The 21,159-nt window shown below is 47.4% G+C and overlaps 1 protein-coding gene across 1 annotated transcript in view; it reads right to left on the reverse strand.

The window, feature by feature from the left end:
* Positions 1 to 6,594: 6,594 nt before the first annotated feature.
* CUNH1orf174 (chromosome unknown C1orf174 homolog) overlaps positions 6,595 to 21,159 on the reverse strand; it is a 28,959-nt gene continuing 14,394 nt past the window's right edge. Inside the window, exons 4-5 of the mRNA XM_088461853.1 lie at positions 16,045 to 16,170; positions 6,595 to 9,420 (exon numbers count right to left, since the gene is read on the reverse strand). Coding sequence (XP_088317979.1) covers positions 16,045 to 16,170 — 126 coding nt within the window. The 3' untranslated portion in view covers positions 6,595 to 9,420. The remainder of the gene's footprint in view (positions 9,421 to 16,044; positions 16,171 to 21,159) is intronic.

Genomic DNA, 21,159 nt, shown 5'->3' on the forward strand with positions numbered 1-21,159 from the left:
CTTGTCTCCCGTCGGCCGCTGCTCCTTCTGGTTCGGGACCATCGTCCTTTCGGTCATCTAGGGCCCAGGGCAGGCCCAAACCACAGTCGTTTCCTCGACAGGCTGGCCCTAAGAAATCGGTCAAGCCCCGGAAGCAGGCATGGAGTACCAGACGTCCGGCCCCCAAGCCAGATGACAAGCCTGCGGCCTGACGGTCCGGGCCTCCCTTTGGGGGATCCCAGGGTGGGAGGCCGCCTGCTACAGTTCGCCCAGTGTTGGTCGACCACTACGACAGACACTTGGGTTCTGGAGGTGGTTTCCCACGGATACGCCCTCTCCTTCCGGCACAGACCCCCGGCTCGCTTCTTCACCACGGGTCTACCATCAGACCGGAACAAGGCTACGGAGCTGCGGAAGGTATTGCACACTATGCTCCAGGCTGGAGTTATAGTGGTGGTTCCATTCTCCCAGAGGGGCCAGGGTTTCTATTCAAATCTATTTTTGGTACAGAAACCCAATGGGTCATATCGTCCGATTCTCAACCTCAAAGCACTCAACAAGTCTTTGCGGGTCCCGAAGTTTCGGATGGAGACCCTACGGTCCATCATTCTGGCGCTGGAACCTGGGGACTACTTGGTGTCATTGGACATACAGGACGCTTACCTGCATGTCCCTATTCTTTGGCGCCATCAACAGTTCCTCAGGTTTGCAATCCGCAGCGACCACTTCCAGTTTCGGGCGTTACCTTTTGGCCTGGCAACAGCACCACGTGTTTTCACCAAGGTGATGGCGGTCATGGCGGCTTCTCTGCGGCTGCAGGGAGTCCGCATGTTGCCGTATTTGGACGACCTGTTATTGGTGGCAGGATCTCCAGAGCTCCTGTTACGCCACTTGGACCTGACCATTGCACTGCTGCAACGGCACGGCTGGCTAATCAACTGGCAGAAGTCCACTCTAATCCCGTCTCGGAGGATTCTGCATCTTGGAGCCTTATTGGACTCGGGACAGCAAAGGATCTTCGTGACGGAGGACAAGATCTCTGCTTTACAGTCAAGGGTGCGCAGTTGCCTGCACAACCGCCGGGTGTCCTTACACTCGGCGATGAGGTTACTGGGCTCCATGGTGTCGGTGTTCGACATGGTGGAATATGCCCAGTTTCACTCCAGACCTCTGCAGCACCTGATCCTGTCCAAGTGGAACGGGCTGACTCAGTCTTTGAAGTCCCAGACGATTGTGCTCACCCAGGAGGTTCGCCTGTCCCTTGCGTGGTGGTTACAGACGACCCACCTCAACAAGGGACGTCCGTTCTGGGTTCCAAATTGGGTCCTGTTGACAACGGACGCCAGTCTTCGGGGCTGGGGAGCAGTTTCGGGTCCACACTTGTTCCAGGGCAGGTGGACGCCGACAGAAGCGGAGCTTCCAATAAATATCTTGGAACTCCGTGCGGTCTTCAATGCTCTCCAGCAGGCACAGCGGTTTCTCCAGGGTCGCCCGGTGCAGGTCCAGTCGGACAACGCTACCACCGTGGCCTACATAAACAGGCAAGGAGGAACTCGCAGTCGGGCGGCTCTCGTAGAGGTCTCTCGGATCCTGGTTTGGGCGGAGCGCAATCTTCCGGCCATATCAGCGGTCTTCATCCGGGAGTGCTAAATTGGGAGGCGGACTTTCTAAGTCGCCAGGACGTTCATCCGGGGGAATGGTCCCTGCACCCGGACGTTTTTCAACTACTGGTGGACAGGTGGGGTCTTCCAGAAATCGACCTCATGGCGTCCCGGCACAACAACAAGTTGCCGGTGTACGGGTCTCGCACAAGAGACGAAGGGGCGTCTCTGGTGGATGCTCTGTCCGTCCGGTGGACGTTCCGGTTCGCATACCTGTTCCCTCCGGTCTCCCTTCTTCCACGGGTAATCCGGAAATTCAAACAGGAAGGAGGGACGCTCCTGTTGATAGCTCCCGCGTGGCCCAGACGGCACTGGTTCTCAGACCTTCAGGGTCTGTCCGTGGACATTCCTCTGCGGTTGCCGCTACGACCGGACCTTCTGTCTCAGGGTCCTTGCCTTCACCCGGACCTGACTCGGCTGTCTTTGACAGCGTGGCTGTTGAGACGGCCATGCTGAGGTCCCGGGGGTTTTCTAGCTCTGTGGTGCGTACCATGTTACGAGCTCGGAAACCGTCTTCCGCGAGGATATACCATCGCGTGTGGCATACGTTCTTCCAGTGGTGTAGACCGAGAGGTTATGCACCGCGGGAGTTTCGTCTGTCTCGGATTCTCGCCTTCCTGCAAGCGGGACTAGATCATGGGCTTCGCCTTGCTTCTTTGAAGGTACAGGTTTCGGCCCTATCTGTCTGGTTTCACCGTAGGATTGCTACAATCCCGGATGTGCGCACCTTTATGCAGGATGTTCTCCGCATTCAGCCGCCCTTTGTTCCACCTGTGGCGCCTTGGGATTTGGCTGTGGTCCTGAGGGCTCTCCAAGGACCGCCGTTTGAACCACTGGGCTCAGTGGATCTTAAATGGCTAACAGCTAAGACTGTTTTCCTTCTGGCCATTGCTTCGGCCAGACGTGTTTCTGAGTTAGGGGCTCTTTCTTGTAGACCCCCTTTCTTGGTTTTTTATGGGAACAGGGCAGTGCTCCGCACTCGGCCCGAGTTTCTTCCCAAAGTTGTTTCCCAGTTTCATGTTAACGAGGAAATAGTTGTTCCGGCCTTTAACTCACCGGGTCTTTCCGTGGGTGAGGCCTCTTTGGATGTTGTGCGGGCCTTAAGGACTTATGTTGACCGCACTTCTTCGTTTAGGAAGTCGGACGCTTTGTTTGTCCTCTATGGCTTCCGTAAAAAGGGTTGGCCTGCTTCAAAGCAAACTTTGGCAGCCTGGATCCGTATGGCTATTTCTGAAGCTTATCTTCATGAAGGCCTACCGGTCCCTCCTTCTCTGAAGGCTCATTCCACTAGGTCTGTGGGTCCTTCGTGGGCAGCTCGACGTGGTGCCTCGGCAGTTCAGATCTGCAAGGCTGCTACGTGGTCTTCTGTCCATACCTTCGTGATGTATTACAGGTTTGACACCTTCGCCTCTCAGGATGCTTCCTTCGGGCGGCGGATTCTCCTTTCTGCACAGGAGCGTCCCCACCCTTAAAGGATACTGCTTTGGGACATCCCCAAGGTATCCTGTGGATACCCTATGGACCCTGAAGTAGAAAATATGAGATATGGTAAGAACTTACCCTTGTTATCTCTATTTCTACGAAGTCCATAGGGTTCCACAGGACTCCCGCCCTGTCGCACCTGTGCTGCAGATGGGCTTTGCTCTGGTCACCGGTTTTCCGTCTCCCTCTGGTGAGAATGTGATTCTTGTATGTGTCCAGATCTTTGTTCTCTCTCTTCCTTCTCCTCCTCCGGCCTATGGCTTGGTAACTAACTGAGGTGCCTTGGCCCGGGGGCGGGGTATAGGAGGGGGACCTAGTGCATCCTGGGAGGCTGAAAGCTTAACTCTTTGGTGCCCTGCGACTGACGTCACACCTATACCCCAAGGTATCCTGTGGAACTCTATGGACTTCGTAGAAATAGAGATAACAAGGGTAAGTTCTTACCATATCTCATTTTTTCCTTGTAATATAAAGGTGCGGACACACGGGTCTATTTTTTGGGACGACTGAACAATAACGTCGTTATCGTTCAAAAAATCGTTCAGTTTCAGGGCCAAAAAACTATGAACGGCAACTACCAATGCGCGCTCCCGTTTGTAGTTACCGTTCATCGCCCGAACCTCCTGTCCAACCTGACGATGATGTTCGGGGATGAGGGAGGGAGCCCGGCACTGAACGAAAGTGCTATTGATTTCGTTCAGTGTTGTTAACACTGAGCACACCCCTGCCAGGGACACACAGGACAATTTTCGTTCGGGGAGAAAATCATCCCAGCAAAATAAAATGAAGTAATTCTGTCAGACGCATACTATAAAGGGCATAGATGAGCAAGAATAGAAAAATTTGGTGCAGGGGTATCATATAGGCGTAAAGCTGGTTACAGACCATTCAACAGCGCAACCTGGTGGCCGATGTAACCATAAATCTCATGTACACCACACACTGCACAATCCGCCATATGATGGCGTGATGTATCAATACATGTAAGTATACCGCGTCGTTCATTGCATCGTCCCATCTGCCGTGCCAGTGTGTACTATGTATCTTTATGCTCGGTCTCAGAACGATATATTGTACGATACATCATATTTAAGACTTGATAAAGGAAAAAAAAAGGATTATTTGGGGATTACATTACAACATAGCAATAATTATGTATACTCACATGACAAAGAAAAGGCCCCAGAACAGTGTGAGGTCATAACCTATTCAAGTCTTGTAATCTGCCAGTCACTCTGTATCTGCTGTGCTGGAAAAACACATTTCTCTAAACATTCCAGCCTTAAAACTATATTAATGATACAGCATGGTACAGAATATACTTGTCTCTGTAAAGTTGGGCCATTGTAATAGTAACTAGGTTTACAGTTAGAGTCATCCTTTTTGTTACCAGAGGTCCAAAATAATTGACCCGAAAATAAACCATTGACACTAGTATTTTGACATCAATATCTGTGCAGTGACATCATACGGATATGCACTAACCTTAATGGGCTGGTCCTCAGCAAGTTGCCATCAGACATTGCGGATTCTGCTACAAATTTAATAGCCCCCATCACCCATTTATTTTATTTTCCTCTGCCCAAGATTTGGCCCCCTCCCCTAAGTGCACCCAATATAGAGCTCTTCCCCCAAATGCCGCCTCCTCAAGCTACTGTAAAATACAGCCAATTTTTACAAAGATTGGCAAAGTGGTATAAATAAGGAGATAGTTTATATGTAGATTCAAAGAACTGTTAAAGCACATACTGACATGCATGTAACGTGTGTCCGTCACAGTTATTAATACATTACCCTCACATCAACCAGTATTCGATTATTTGTGCCATAAAATGTCATTGGGGCTGGTCCATTCCGCCTGTCTCAGGGATAATCAGCTGATTATTTGAGCTGCAAACAGCTTCTGATTCAAACATGCTGTCTGAGAATCAGAAGTCTCTGCCCATAACTATACCCGCATACCCCCCCCCCTTCTGTGGTTATCTGAGTGAATGTGACGCCTAAACACAGAGGAGTCAGACATACAGTTGTGTTTTGGCCTTAAAACACATCCAGCTTCATAAAGTGTAACCAGTGCTTACACCTATGGTCGGTAGTCAATGAAAGACACCATAACCCAGCTTGCGCTCAGTGATGGCAGGTAAACGCAGCATAGGGCCGAATTCAATTAGAGGTGAAAAGCATCGATCGGCGAAAAGTTTTTAGCGATTTGCATCCTATTCTGTTCCAGGGCATTTTTCGCTCCATAGTCAAAAACAGGCGAATAAGTTTCTCCACCCAGAGGCAGGCGAAATATAGGTGCAAAATCTCTATTTTGGGGTACAAACGTGGGCATTTCATTCAGAAGCCTTTGGACACACCACCCCCCAATGACTAATAAGGCAAAAAAAATAAAAATTAAAAACAACCTAAAATCAAGTCCTTTTTGGGGCAAAAATGAAAAAAAAAAAAAAAAAATGTTGGAAAAGGGGTAAAAAGTAATGGGCCTGGTATTTTGGGGGGCTATAAGGTTGAGACAGGTGTCTTTAGGATTGCAGGAGACTGCAGCATGTGTATTTTTAAGACTTTTTTTAAATCTTCACTTTAGAGAGACGCCACAATATACTAGTATCCATTTACATGTACCCCAAATTTAACTACAGTACTTATTTTTCTCAAAAAACATTGCTTTATAACATTTTTCCACACTTATGCAAATATGCATATAACAGTCCTTTGAGTCAATACAAGATCATTAATACTTTTATTAGGGCTATTAATACTCTGCTATATTGATGCCCAGGGTCAGTGAGGCTTTTTTTTTTTTTTTTGAGTACAGACTGATTTCCCCAAAATGCGCTGTCCTTTTTCACTATTCACTACATTCGCCTATCCACATTTCCGCCTATTTTGAAATTATGGGTGAAAAGCGGTGATGCGCATGCCGAAATCATCGCGCCCAAACAGGCAAAATCATTGCGCTTTTCGCTGCTAATTGAATTCGTCCCATAGTGTCCAAAAACCGCTACTGACTACAGGCTCCAACAGGTGAGGGTTTGAGACCATTGGATATATCCATGTCATGAACAGTAACAGTGTGAATGTTAAGCTGGCTATACACATGGGTGACTTGTCCGCCAACCAAGGAATCTGCAGGCAGAGTGGTTAGTGTGTACTGGCTAACCAATCTGCCACTCAATAGGTCTGCGCTGACATCACGACTGGGAAAGCATTTAAATTTGTCCACCCAGTTGAGATGTCCGTGTCGGTGGTCCCTGCAGCCAGTTTATGGGAAGTCGCCAGGTTGCCCGTACACACAGCCAGAAGCACCAATATATCTGCATCGGCTGTGCCGATGTAATTGACATATTGCATAGTGTGTACCCAGCATTAATGCCAGTGGGTAGATGGTTTTTTCATAAAAGTTCTACAAATAAAAAAACTGAATAGTTTTCTTCGATATTCTTCAACGTTGTCAAAACTCAACACAATATTTATTCCACTGTAACTTTTATTTGGACGGCTGAGATCTGCATTAAGTATAATCGATCATTTAATCTTTTGTACAATTCAAAATATAAAAAGCACATACTGTATATAGTATTGAAAGACATTAACTTCACACTTATAATAATAGTAATGTCTAAAAATATATATTACTGACTATTATACTGTGACAACAAAAGTGTAGTTTAATACTACTCAGAATATATACAATTACTCCATGAGGCACAAACTCGGAGACAGAACCTTTTGCAGTGGAAACACGACAGGCTTAGTCAATCGCTAGCGGTTATGGAACTACAAGTCTCAGCATGCCTTGCCAGGAAAAGGCTGTTCCTATAGTTCCACAGCAGCTTAAGGGCCTCAAATACAGCTTAAAGGGGCGGCTTAATTAATATATGGTGTAATTCACCAACAGCGGCATACTGTAGACAAAGGGGGCTTATCCCCAATATACTTCTTAAAGGACCAATTAACCCTAAATGCCAGATACATTATAATCATATATTGAAGTTACTAGTACCATAAACACTTATGAACTTATATGTAAGTAAATGTATAACAAAGCTACATTTTTTTTCCTTTTATGCACATCAAACTTGTTGTCTGTAAGCCTACTGATTAACACTACAGACATGCGCTCAGTGGTATATTTACTAAAGTGAGAGTTTTTAGAAGTAGAGATGTTGCCCATAGCAACCAATCAGATTCTACTTAACATTTAACTAGCACCTAGAAGATAATAGCTAGAACGTTATTGGTTGCTATGGGCAACATCTCCACTTATAAAACACGCACTTTCGTAAATATACCCCGCAGTGTCTACACGGGAAATGGCATGAAAAATACCATGCACTCGACTGGACTGGACGAGCACATATAATGTTGAATAAAATAATTCCCTTTACAGCATGTTTGGTGTATATACTTATGGATGTTACATGTTGCAAGACATCTTTTCATATTGGATCAATTTGTATTTTAAAGCAGCAATCCAATTACATTTGTTTTTCTTACATAAGTCACTGTGGCAGCCTGGAAGAGATTAAATGCTTTTTTTACATCTATTTTTTCCTCCTTGGATAACTATATTTTGATAACGTGCTTTGGTTGTCGCCAAAAATTAAATAAAAACAGGTGCATTATACATAAGTATATATAGTTACCAGCCTCTGTCCAACATAAAATGCAACATTAGCAACAGTGAGTATATATTAAGACAACTGCATAACAATACAATATTACAGATCTACTGGCTGTCACAAAACAGCTGGACAAGGAGTAATCATCTGTAATGTCCTAAACAAGCCAAGATAAAAAATTGCTGTCATGTTTTCTAGTGTACTTTATGACAGTATATGACATAAGTAGGCTTACCATACTATCCCTTTGTACCGAGACGCTCATGAATTACACAGGTTCTGCGGCTGACTAAAAGCAGGCTAAATTCAGGTTTGCCGTCAACCGGCCATAGAACCTGTGTAATTCAGGATTGTCCCGGTATAAAGGGATAGTATGGTAAATATATATTATATATATATATATTACTGTATAAGGCACCTAAATCATACATGGAAAAACACTGACCCGCATTGTTCTGCCAGGCTAATTGGAATTAGGGATGAGTTCATAGAAATAGGTTTAATAAGAAAAATATTTCAATTTGAGTGGAGCAAAACTGGGCCGGGGATTTTTAAGATGCTCACTATGAGGGAGAATATATTTCTCGCCTTTACACAAAAGATAACATTTCAGCCAGGCACGTGCTGAGAGTGGCGACGTTTGGTCTTTAAGCCGCCCTACAGGGCTTATAAAGGTTGCTAACAATGCATGCTAGCCCTTATGCTACCTGCTGTCAATATGTAGGGCTGATCGCGTCATTAATCCTTTACCGTGTCCATGTCCGAGACGCAGGCTTTTGCAAAATGCCGTTTCTAATTTGACCAACTTGTATTTTAATTCAGGCATTATTTCATTGAGAACACTTACTAGTTCCTGCTGAATAGTACAAGAGGGCAGGTACAGCTGTTTCTGCAACTAGTTAGTGTAGCTGAATTAGACTGTGGTGCTAATATCAGGTAGATGGCAAAAGAATACAGTTCAAATGTAAGCTGCTACAATGCACTGATAAGAATGCTTCAGCTAATGCTAGAAAACAGGTTTTGCCATTTATATACATGTTTTTCTGGATGTAGCTTTGCTAAAACAACAGTGATGAGCGACGTTACACTATGTACACACTAAAACATGGTAAGAAAACTCCATTCACTTCCCCCCACTGAACCAGACGTACGCAGCCTGCTACACCTGCGGGCTTGTCCAACTGATCCCCAACCATATAAAATCGCATTCTACCGTTTCCCATTTTATTTATGGAGAATTTCATCTATAAATTGCCCCTATGTTACATATAAAAAAAAAAAAAATCAACATAATATACACAGACAATTTAATATAAATAACACATCACTGTGTCTGGGTCCTTCCCCCTCCCCGCTGCCTTATAACCTGGAAGGGGAAAATCTTTGGAGTTTATTAATAGTACTCCCACATATGGGCAAATCACCAATGTATGGTTTTCACTAGTTTGCGCTATACTTTTTCATAACGTTTGGGGCAGGACAGTTAGAGCCTGGGGACCCCCAATTCCAACTGCAGAATGAAAGGTTATGGGACAGTTTAGTGGATGTCCTCTGCTCATCTCTTCTTGGTTCTGATGCAAATAAAAGAACTCTGGTTTACTATTTCCCTTATATTATTAAACAGCAGGTAGCAGGTCCATCCAGTTCCGACTGCGAGAAAAATGTGACAATTCCTACAACAAAAACAAAAACACTGCATGAGTAAAAGGATAAGTAAAACTTTAAATAACTACATTTAAAATTCAAAATGTACTTATCAACTCTTTTGCATTTTAACACTTAACCCCCCACTGTGCCTAACCCTAAGTCCCCTCCAGGAGCCCCTAACCTGATCCCCCCGGGACTGTCTACGCCCGGCTTACCTTCGATCGGGATGCCAGGCGTCGGGATCCCGGCGTAGCTAAAGTGATAGGTGTCGGGATTTCGGAGCCTGTCATTAGACCCTTGCCAGGATTAGACAGTCGGGATGCCGACTGTCGGCATTTAAACAGTCGGCATCCCGACTCCATGCCCCCCTTTTCGTGTGACACAATGTGCCTACGTCTCCCTTATTACACGGGTGGTGTAGGAACCTTGATGTTAATAGCAGTAGGTGTCTTCCTTACACCCTAGTTGCAAGATACACCGACCTAAAAATCCCAGGTTGATGCGCATCAACCCGGGATTTTTGTAGGTGTAAATGGATCCATCCGGGTCCAAGGACCCGGGGATGCAAATTGGGTACTTTGCAGGGTTGGCCACGGGTCGTTCCTGTGCCACCCTGCAGTGTAAACGGCGTGATCCGGGTCACGAAAACCCGGATCATGCCGCTTGCGGCCAGATTGTCCAGCTTCAGTGGCGTTTGGAGGTGACATCATCAACACCGCAAGAGCAGGGTCACTGAAGACCCGGCTCCTGTGTGAACGGCGACGACTCTGGAATATCCTGGGTCAGCACCGCAGTTTAACCACTTGCCTGGCACACTCGTATCAGATACGACCATACCAGACTGGGCTTTCCCTGACATGGTCGTATCTGATACGACCAGACAGAAACACACAGTGGGCGGCTGCTGGAAGTTAACTTCCAGCAGCCGCCCATCTCAGAGGGACCTGCTGGTTCCTCTACACCTGCGGCTCCCCCTCCTTTGTGTCCCGATCACTGCTGGCCACAGTGATCAGCCTGGGCGGCACCCCCCTAGAAGCAGCAGCCACGGCTCATGTAGCCGCTGCGGCTGCTGTGACCCAAATGTGACCATTTCAGCAATAGGCAGTAGCGGCGGCTCTGGTAGCCGCCGCTGCTGCTATGTAGCCGGGCCGCTAGCGGGACACCCTCCCGCTGCGGCTCCGAATCACAGTGATCAGTGTGATCACTGTGTGAGAGAAGCAGCAGCGGCAGCTCTGGTAGCCGCCGCTGCCGCTATGTCCCCCGGCAGCCCCTCCCACTCCTTTCCGGCCTCAGCTCCACCTCCCCAAGTCCCCATGTGTCCCGATCACTGCTGGCCACAGTGATCGGGCAAAATATAAATATAGTAAGAAAATCTGTGCATATATTATATATATATATATTTATTCGATAGATATCGCAGAGTCTCTGTTTAGGGATGTCAACCAACCATCGATGGTTTGCAAACATCGATGGTCTGACTGAAAGTGGTCTGCCATTGCTGGCGACCATAAACGGTGCACCATCGATGGTAGCCATCAATCGATGTTTCGGGAACATCGACGCAGATCTTGCCCAATCGCTAAACAATTGATGGCTTCTAACGATGGTTGAACCATTAATGGTACAGCTGTCAATGGCCATCACTACAGTATAACATAAAAATTGCTATTTTTATGGTATACTGGGTTTTAAAAACAAAATTTTTTTTCTTCAAATAAAATAGTGATGGATGAGTTTAAAATTATGTTCTTGACCTAATTCAATCATAAAAGAAACCGACAATTTTGGAGCGGTTTTTGGAAAAAGAATTCAATAGTTAAGTGGTTAAAGGGGTATGAGACGTTTCTCCTTACACACATATGGTACAGTACTACTTGACAGTAGATGGGCTGCTTGGGATGTAGATTAGTATTTAATAGAAGTCACCCCACGTACCTAATCCTTTGTTATGTCTCCCTGTGTCTTCCCTACAGTCGGCAGTCCTAAAAGTCTACGTAGTAACGGGACGTTGCTTGACCTCGGCTAGGGGGTCATCATCTAAATACAGAGGAGTCCTCATACGTATAGCCTCAAATACACCATGCGGTGCTAGATTCTGCAATGATTAATACGATACCCGGCGCTTGTATATCTGCGTGCGACTGAGTCTGACTGAACTTGCTGTGAAAAAAAAAAAAAGCTGTGGCATTGTAGCACTTTGTATGCAGATTCAGGGCCTGATTCAGAGCCGCTCGTAAGCAGCCGCTCATTCGCTCTGAGCGATCTTTGCACAACTGCGCATGCGTATGGGTCGTAATGCGCATACCAGTCATTGCGGTCGGAAATCGCGCACTCGCAAAACAGCCAGGGGCTGCTAATTGATTGACAGAATGTACCATTTGTGGGTGGTAACAGGGGAAGGTGCTTGAAAACGGGGGAGTGGAGATCCGAACGCAGACGTGCCAAACGGTCAAAAGGGCTTTTAATGGGAGTGCATAATTAGTAAAGGCGTGTCATCGACCACGTCACTTGGTTGTCTTTTAGCCTGAACTGCTCTCAGTGACAGCGGTAAGAAAAACCTACCACAAGCACTGCGAGCAGTTCAGATGCCTTTCGATGTACCCGATTAATCTAATAAATACCGGAGATGACGTGTGATGCGAACGGCAAAGGGGCGTCTTTACAAAATAGCGAGCGCATTTTTCGTTCGCTCAGACATAGAGGAGTCAACAAACCGCAAAGAGCGAGCGCTCAATTTAAATAGCCGGCCCCTTTTTTGGAACGACCGTCCGCAAATAGCGTCCAGCTCTGAATCAGGCCCACAGATTCAGTCGCACACAAAAATACAAGTGTCGCATATCAAAATCAGTGCAGCCTCCTGAAGCGGTTTGTCTCATCAGATTGCGACTAAAGGGGGGTATCCACTAGACAATAAAGTTGAACGATAATGATAAAATCGGTTGATAATCGTTCAAACATCGGTTGCAAATCGTGCAGTAATTGTTTCTAACGATGTACGATGCGCGCTCCCGCTGGTCGTTTGATCGTCTCCTCCATCGACTGAACATACAGGTCAATTTCATTTGATTGCTTACAAATCGTTTACACATCGTTCACGCTGAACGATCAAACGATGAACCACTATCTGCCCACTATAGCTGAAAGCTCTCAATCACAGATTGAAACAACATAGTTTATCGTTCGATCTTTTGCAAATTGTTCAGAGTGGAAGATCATATTTCAAGGGAAACTTCAAGGGAAAATCATTTAGAGGTTGGACAGGGATAAAATCGTCTAGTGGATGCCCCCCATAAGGCATAATTTTGGACGAAAAAAAAACGCTCAGTACAAGACAAGTTGCACAGGACCTGGTGCGCAGAGAAGGGCAGAGGGAGAGTGTTTGTCCTTTATGCTAGGCCAGAGTTTTGTACCTAGCTCCACCAAAATTGGCAGGGTGGTGTAGTTTGACAGGATTAGGTTTTGCCTAGGTTTGAACTTAGGCCCTCATTCAGAGCCACTCGCTAGCGGCAGTACGCTCGTTCCGAGCGATGTTCGCACATCTGCGCATGCGTACGGTTTTTAGTACGCATGCGCGAACCAGTCAGTGCGGCCGAAAATCATTTGTACGCAATATAGCGAGTGCCTGCTATTTTGAGTGACAGAATGAGGCGTATGTGGGTGGTAACAGGGGAAGGTGCTTGAAAACGGGGAGTGGAGATCCGATCGCAGGCGTGCTTAAAGGTCAAAACGGGCGTTTTATGGGTGTGCATAATTAATACAGCAGCGTCAATGACCACGTCACTTGGTTTTTTTTAACTCAGAACTGCTCGCAAAATAGCGGTTGAAAAAACCAACCACAAGAATAGCGAGCAGTTCATATCCTGTTCGATGTACTCGATTAATCTAATAAATAGCGGACATGACGTATGGTGCGAGCGGCCAGGGGGCGTTTTTATCAAATAAACGAGCGTATGTTTTGTTCGCTCGTTCAGACTTAGACCCTATCGTCACTCAGCGGCCGAGGGGATCGCAAATGATCTGATGCTGTGTCCTTGAATGCAGCTCAGATCAGCAATGTGCGAACGGATCATTTGCATAGCCAACCCTTATTTTTGAACGAACGCACGCAAATAGCGAACGGCTCTGAATGAGGGCCTTAGTCAGGGTTACACAATCCCATAAAACCGGGACACTCTTAAATTACACAGGTTCAGGGGCTGGCTTCATATACACAGTCACACTCTGGCAGGCTCATGAGCAGCTCAGCACTCAATACATTCAGATTGACCCATACTGTGCATGCGCAGTACTGCTCTGCAAATCCGCAAAGCAGTCCGATTTTTGGCCAAGGAGGGGGCGGCGATGGTCTTCATGTCCCAAAACGGAGGCGCATCTCTGCTTTTGGGGAGGGGGCTGTCGAGGTGGAGGCTAGGATCTCCGTCGGCTGACGGAAATTTCCTGGCCTCTTTTACTCATCTGCAGCGGCCGGCTTACGTGACCCTATCGTCACTCAGCGGCCGAGGGGATCGCAAATGATCTGATGCTGTGTCCTTGAATGCAGCTCAGATCAGTAATCCTACAGGAGGCATAACGCCTCCTGCTGCATTACCATATTACAGATATCGCAGCTGAATCACCCCTTCTGTTCTTCAGTGATTCTGAAAGCTATACTGATTTCTGCTCTGTAAGTCAGTCTGATCCTGATATACCCCATTCCAAACTGTATGAGAATGCGCCTGCCTGCACTGTCATTTACTACTATTTGCATGTTTATCCTGGTTATAGGTAAGGTCAATGTAAAAAAAATGAAGGCTGCAGATGTACTTCGGGACCAGCCTTCAACTCAAGCAACGCCGGGTATCCCAGCTTGTATAAAACAGTGGCGTAACTAGGGGGGGGGGTCGAGCAGGGTGCGTGCCCTGGGCGCCGTGGGGGGCGCCTCCGGCCACGGTCCGGCCCGCCTTAGTTAGCCACAAGTGTAGCGCCGACCGCAGTGAGTGCGGTCGGCGCTACACATTTACACAGGACCGGCGCTAGGCTTCCCTGCGCCGGTCTTGTGCTGCACACCTGAGCCCGTTCCCTCCCCCTGAGCGCTTGCCCAATAGCACCAGGAGGCGGGCTCAAGCTGTGCATAACACACGCATCGCCGCCAGCGCTGGCGGCGATGCGTGTGTTAAACAGCAGCCAATGAGAGTCAGATAGACTCTCATTGACTGCAGCAGCACCCACTGCAAGAGCCGGACTTCCATACACATATATATTTTTTTTAACCTATCTGCACAACGGGGGAGGGGGGTGGCTACTACTGGGAGGACCTCTACTGGGGGGGGGGCTACTACTGGGGGCACCATATAAAGGGCACTGCATAAGTGGATACCGCTACTGGGCACACTGCATTGTGGGGACTGCTACTGGGGGCACTACATAAGGGGGAACACTACATGGTGCACTGCATTTGGGGGGACCACTACTGGGGATACTGTATAAAGGGCACTACTATGGGCCTGCATAAGAGGGACCACAACTCCATACTGGGGGTACTACTGGGGTTAAGGTGCATATGGATAGGAATGTTCAGTGTGAAAATACGCCCCATTTTTAAGTGACCACGCCCATTCTTTTGCAGACCTGGACAATTCTATTTTCGGAAAACCCAGAGCATGAATATCTGGCACTCCAATCTCTAGTGTTGATTACAGTTTGGAGGCAAATTATTCAATATGGATTTAAAAACCTCAGGCATATTTTTGTGGATTATAACTTTACATCCTTAGATGTCGAAATATAGTTGCCATTCCTGTTCTCTATTATGTTCAACTTAGTAAAAAGCTGTTGGCTGGAGGTGAACTTTCGCAAGCAACCTTTGCAGCACCCTCTGGAGGAAAACACTCTACTGTGAGAACTTCCATAAAACCACTTCATCAACTTGTTTCTCCACTGCAACAAGTTTGAGATCCCAAAGCGTGCCTGTCCCGTCTCCAGACTTCTCCGAAAACCCTGTATATAGCCTCCTTTGTGCACGTTCTCCTGGAATCTATTTTATGCCCAATGCAGTTTTACTCTCCACCGCTGTCCAAAATTTTGCTTTTGTACTGTAACAATTAAAAATACTAAAGAAACAAAACCAAAATAATAGTAAAAATTTCAGAGTAAGATGCTCACTGCAATCTTAGTTGGTTTTTATACTATACCCTTTGCCCCAGCCAATTTTTGGACTAAGGGAAGTCCAGTACTTGATTGGCGAAGCTGTATAATTTTTTTTTTTTTGTCAAGGGACAATTTTGTTTGTGTTTAAATACAACAGAATTCAAGGACACTGCTGGGAGCTTTTTGGAGCCTAATGTGGACGACAACAAAAGATGGTTAACTGCCATGTGGATAATAAGCTTAAATCATGATGGCCTCTCATGGTCGGGTACAGTCTGAGGCCACATTCAATGGATTTTATTAAAAAACGTGAGTGGATACCTGGCGCCCAGTGCAGACGGTGTCTGTAGCCTCGTTGTACAGTCAGTGGATTATACTAGTGGTCAAGACCACAGCAGTGCGTTACGGAGATTACAACCTGTCTAACAAAACCGGTCAGCATCTAAATAGGTTCCAGTGTCTCACTAGGCCTTTTCATATTGTACTTTTGGCTTGTTGGCCCTTTACATGAATTGGCTTCTTACTTAAGTAAAATCTTCATTATTCAATTCATCATCATCGTCATCGTCCTCCTCTTTTGCCCTAAAGTGAAGGTTTCTCAGTTCTCTTCTGCTCATGGAAGCGCAGGAGGTCGCGACGGGTGGAAAGTCCTAGGTGACAAGGAGAGAAGTGATGAGATTATGGGAGAAATGGTCATTAACTCTATAGCATGCTAGCCGTGTGTGTGTGTGTGTGTGTGTGTGTATATATATATATATATACACACACACACTGTAATTAAAAGGGGTCGGGTCCCATTTACCCGTGGAATGACCGGAATTAACGCAGGTGGTCCCTTGTTGAGAATCCGTGGGGGATAAGACCCCCAAGCAGTTCCGGGTGAATAATGTGCCGCTACTCAAGGAAGATATTCCAGTGTGAGGGTCTTATGCACAATAACGGGAGGTCAAGCAAGCAGTAGGCAGCGATATTTCTATAAAATGATAGGGAGAAGCCGATTGGTTGATTTGGGCAATTTCGCCACTTCTCTACTTTTTACACTGCTTGATACATCCCCACCTATGTCTCCCTGAAAATAGCAGAGCGGAGTATGACACAAAGGTCATTAGCTGCTGAGAATTACACATGAAGGTGACGGGTTGGGTACAGGATCCCGGTGGTCAGAATCCCGACAGGGTTAGGATACCGATACCTGTCGGCCCATATACTAACTCTCTCCCTCTCCCTACCCTATCCCTCCCTGGTGCCTGAACCTGACCTCCCCTGCTAGTGCTTAAACCCTAACCTCCCCGCACCCCAAACCTATCCCTTCCTCTTAGTGCCTAACTCTAACCCCGGTACTTCCCTTCAGGATTCCGTTGGTCGGGATTCTGGCGGAACCCCAGCGGTCGAGATTATGACCGCATCCCGAAGGTGACAAGGAGAAGGACAACACTTCTAGCCAGGCAGAAGAGGATGACGGGACTGCAGCCAGAGCACAATACTATTTTGAATTCTCTAATTAAATGGCTCTACTAAAAGACCAATTACACCTACCAACTAATTAGGGAACGTTAACCAGGCTCAAATGCAGCAAAATAGCAACAATACTAAACTCAGACTGCCAACGAGAAGCTGACTGAAAGATCTTTTGACAGCGTAATAGCTCCAAGTCCTTCTTGATGGCAGTGAGATAGGAGACCCACAATGATTCTTTATGTGCTAAGCACGCCAACTTGGCCGCCAAGCACATTTCATGGTGCATGCCAACATCACCGTCTCTGGGCACAGCTCCTCCACAATTAATCCGCATCTAGTGTCGGCAGACTGGCGGCCGCTGTGGAAAATGAGCAGCGTGGAAACAATTAGGTCATTTACAGACTCGCACACAAAATGAAATCTTTTTCTACACTTCCATTGCTAATTGCGGATTAGACATTTAAAGGAAGATTTGACTTTCTATCTACAGAGGATAAGTGGAGAAGTTGCCAGTAGCAACCAATCAGCTTCTAACTATTATTTTAGAGACGATAAATGATAGATAGAAGCCGATTGGTTAATAGCGTAGAAGCCGACTGTCTCTCCACCTGTCCTCTTTAGGATCTCCCCCGTAACCAGTGAGCAACCGCAATCCATCTAACTCTTCCCATCAAACGACTATAGCATTTGCTCCTCCATAGACTTTGCCATATTAGCCTGCAAATCCGCACACTCCTGTAAAATCAGGTGGAATATTTATTAAGTTATTTATATAGCGCGCACATATTCCGCAGCGCTTTACAGAGAATATTGGCCAGTCACATCCGTCCCTGCCCCAGTGGAGCTTACAATCTATATTCCCTACCACATGCTCACAGCGCTCAGGTTGGTGTGTGATGTCATGGGGGGATTTATCCTGATGCTTTATGCGTACCGTGTACATAAATGGCACCATCTTAGATCTAGACGTGACAAAACAGCATTCCAGTCACAATGAAATATTGCATCTGGAATGTCGTGAATACCCCCCAGGAGCACAAAGTGAACCCCTACTCATAACACCACCATAAAGAAGTGCAGAGAGAAGAGCCCCTGGACAAACCACGTAAAAACTATTCATAACCTCTTATCCAAAAAAAAAGAAAGCACAGAACCTGCCTAACACTAAATAAAGCAAGCAACACACAGGCCAGAAGACAGTAACAGGCTCAGGGTAATTGATTGTTTACAGGACAGTATACAGTATGAAGGGAAGTGTCCTAACAGAGACATGTTCTCAACATTTACAGACCAAGGGGGTGGGGGATACATTTTGGAGCGATGTGCGAGGGGGGCCGCCAGGACGATCGGGTGAAGGCACTGTGTGACCATAGAGGTGCGCAGGAAAATGGAGATTTCCTACAATAGGAAACGGTAATGCGCTCATTTATATCTAAAGACCGTACAGGAGACCATAAAGCAAACTGAGACTGTGGCCTCCAAGTACCCCTGGACTTTGTAATTAGGTGGCGAGGGTCCTAAAACCAGACTGGTTACTGGGAAAGAAGGGTCTGGAGCGTGCAGACCCATTAAGGTCTATCTAACGCCCATTTCAGCAATTGCATTGAAACTTTTGGGAACACACTGTTCCTGTGCTTTATTGATATATCTATGTATAAATTATAAATAAAAAACTGTTTTTATGATAATACACTATGAAATTCATTAATCTATCCATATGAATATCCAATCAAGGCACTCCATTGTGATATAACCAATTGGAGAATCCCTAAAGAAAACACTCCCAATGGTGATTCTAAGCCGATTCAAAAACAAGAGATATGGTAAGAACTTACCTTTGTTATCTCTGTTTCTACGAAGTCCATAGGGTCCACAGGGTTGACCTTGGGGTTATAGCTGGAACAGGATCCATGGGCACCACACAGTTAAGCTTTTAGCTCCCAGGATGCACTTGGGTCCTCCTCTATACCCCGCCCCCGAGCCACAGGCACCTCAGTTGGTAAGCAGCCTAGGCCGGAGGAGAATATGGAAGAGAGAGAAGGAAGACTGGAACACACAAGAAACCATACTCACAGCAATGGGAGACGGAAAACCGGTGACCAGCCACACAGCCCATTTGAAGCCAGGTGCGTCAGGGCGGGCGCCCTGTGGACCCTAAGAACTTCGTAGAAACAGAGATAACAAAGGTAAGTTCTTACCATATCTCTTGTTTTCTACTTCAGGGTCCACAGGGTTGACCTTGGGGATGTCCCAAAGCAGTTCAACTAAGGACGGGGACGCTCCTGTGCTGAAAGGAGCACCCGGCGCCCAAAGGATGCATCCTGAGAGGCGAAGGTGTCAAACGCATAGAACCTCAAAAACGTTTGAATAGAAGACCAAGTGGCCGCCTTACACAGCTGAGCAGCAGAAGCGCCACGTCTAGCAGCCCAAGAGGGACCCACAGAACGAGTGGAATGAGCCTTAACAGAGGCTGGCACAGGTAAACCCTCCAGTGCATAAGCCTCACAAATAACGGAACGAAGCCAACGGGCTAACGTTTGTTTGTTGGCAGGCCAACCCCTCTTGTGAAAACCAAAGAGGATAAACAAGGAATCAGACTTCCTAACCGAAGCCGTCCGGTCCACATAGATTCTAAGCGCCCGGACCACATCTAAGGAAGTCTCACCAGCTGAAATATCAGGGGACTGAAAAGCTGGCACAACAAGTTCCTGATCAATGTGGAACTTCGAGACCACTTTGGGCAAAAACTCAGGACGAGTGCGGAGCACCGCTCTATCCTGGTGAAAAATCAGGAAAGGAGGGCGACAGGAAAGCGCCCCCAATTCAGACACCCTCCTGGCCGAAGCAATTGCCAGGAGAAAAACGGTCTTAAATGTCAGCCACTTGAGCTCCACCGACTCAAGAGGCTCAAACGGAGGACCCTGCAGGACCCGTAGAACCACCGCCAAGTCCCAAGGAGCCACAAAGGGAGGCTGGATCCTGAGAACACCTTGGAAAAAGGTGTGAACGTCCGGCAGCATTGCAATCCGCCGTTGAAACCACACAGACAAGGCGGAAACCTGAACCTTCAGAGATGCAAGGCGTAAGCCGAGGTCCAATCCTGATTGAAGAAATTCCAAGACCCTAGAAACTCGGAACACCTGAGGATCATAATTTCTGGACTCACACCACTGAAAGTAAGTGTGCCACACCCTGTGATAAATCCGTGCTGAAGCAGGCTTGCGTGCCCTGAGCATGGTACCAATAACCGAACTGGAGAAGCCCCGAGACCTCAAGACGGCTGTCTCAAGAGCCACGCCGTCAAAGACAGCTGACCAAGATCCGGGTAAAGACAGGGCCCTTGAGACAACAGGTCCCGACGCTGAGGAAGAAGGTACGGAGCGTCGATGGAGTGGCTCCTGAGATCGGAGTACCAAGGACGTCTGGGCCACGCCGGAGCTACCAGCACTAGCGTGCCGCCGTCCTGCTTGAATTTCCGCAGAACCCGAGGAAGTAGGGATATCGGAGGAAACAGATACGCCCGGTGAAACGTCCATTGCACCGACAGCGCGTCCACCAGACTTGTGCCTGCGTCTCTTGTCCTTGACCCGTAAACGGGCAACTTGTGATTGTGACGGGAGGCCATCAAGTCCAGCTCCGGCAGTCCCCACCTGTCCACGAGTAGCTGAAACACCTCTGGGTGAAGCGACCATTCCCCGGGATGCACGTCGTGACGGCTGAGGAAGTCCGCTTCCCAATTGAGGACTCCGGGGATGAAGACCGCCGAGATCGCTGGAATGTGACCCTCCGCCCAAGTCAGGATGCGAGACACCTCCGTCATCGCTGCCCGACTGCGAGTTCCTCCTTGGTGGTTGATATACGCCACCGTGGTGGCGTTGTCGGACTGCACCTGTACCGCCCTTCCGTGAAGAGCGGGGCCGGACGACTGCAGGGCCCTGTATACAGCCCTCAGTTCCAGAATGTTGATGGGAAGAAGAGTTTCTTCCGCAGACCAACGACCCTGGAGAGACAATGAGCCGGTCACTGCCCCCCAACCCCGGAGACTGGCATCCGTCGTGAGCAGGACCCAGTCCGGGATCCAAAAGGGGCGCCCCTCGACCAGATGAGCTGTCTGAAGCCACCAAGCCAAAGATTGCCGAACGTCCGGAGACAACACCAGCACCTGAGAGCGGATCCGGTGA

The sequence above is a fragment of the Taudactylus pleione genome, unplaced genomic scaffold (assembly GCF_031769625.1).
Source record: "Taudactylus pleione unplaced genomic scaffold, aTauple2 ptg001115l, whole genome shotgun sequence".
NCBI classification, from domain to species: domain Eukaryota; kingdom Metazoa; phylum Chordata; class Amphibia; order Anura; family Myobatrachidae; genus Taudactylus; species Taudactylus pleione.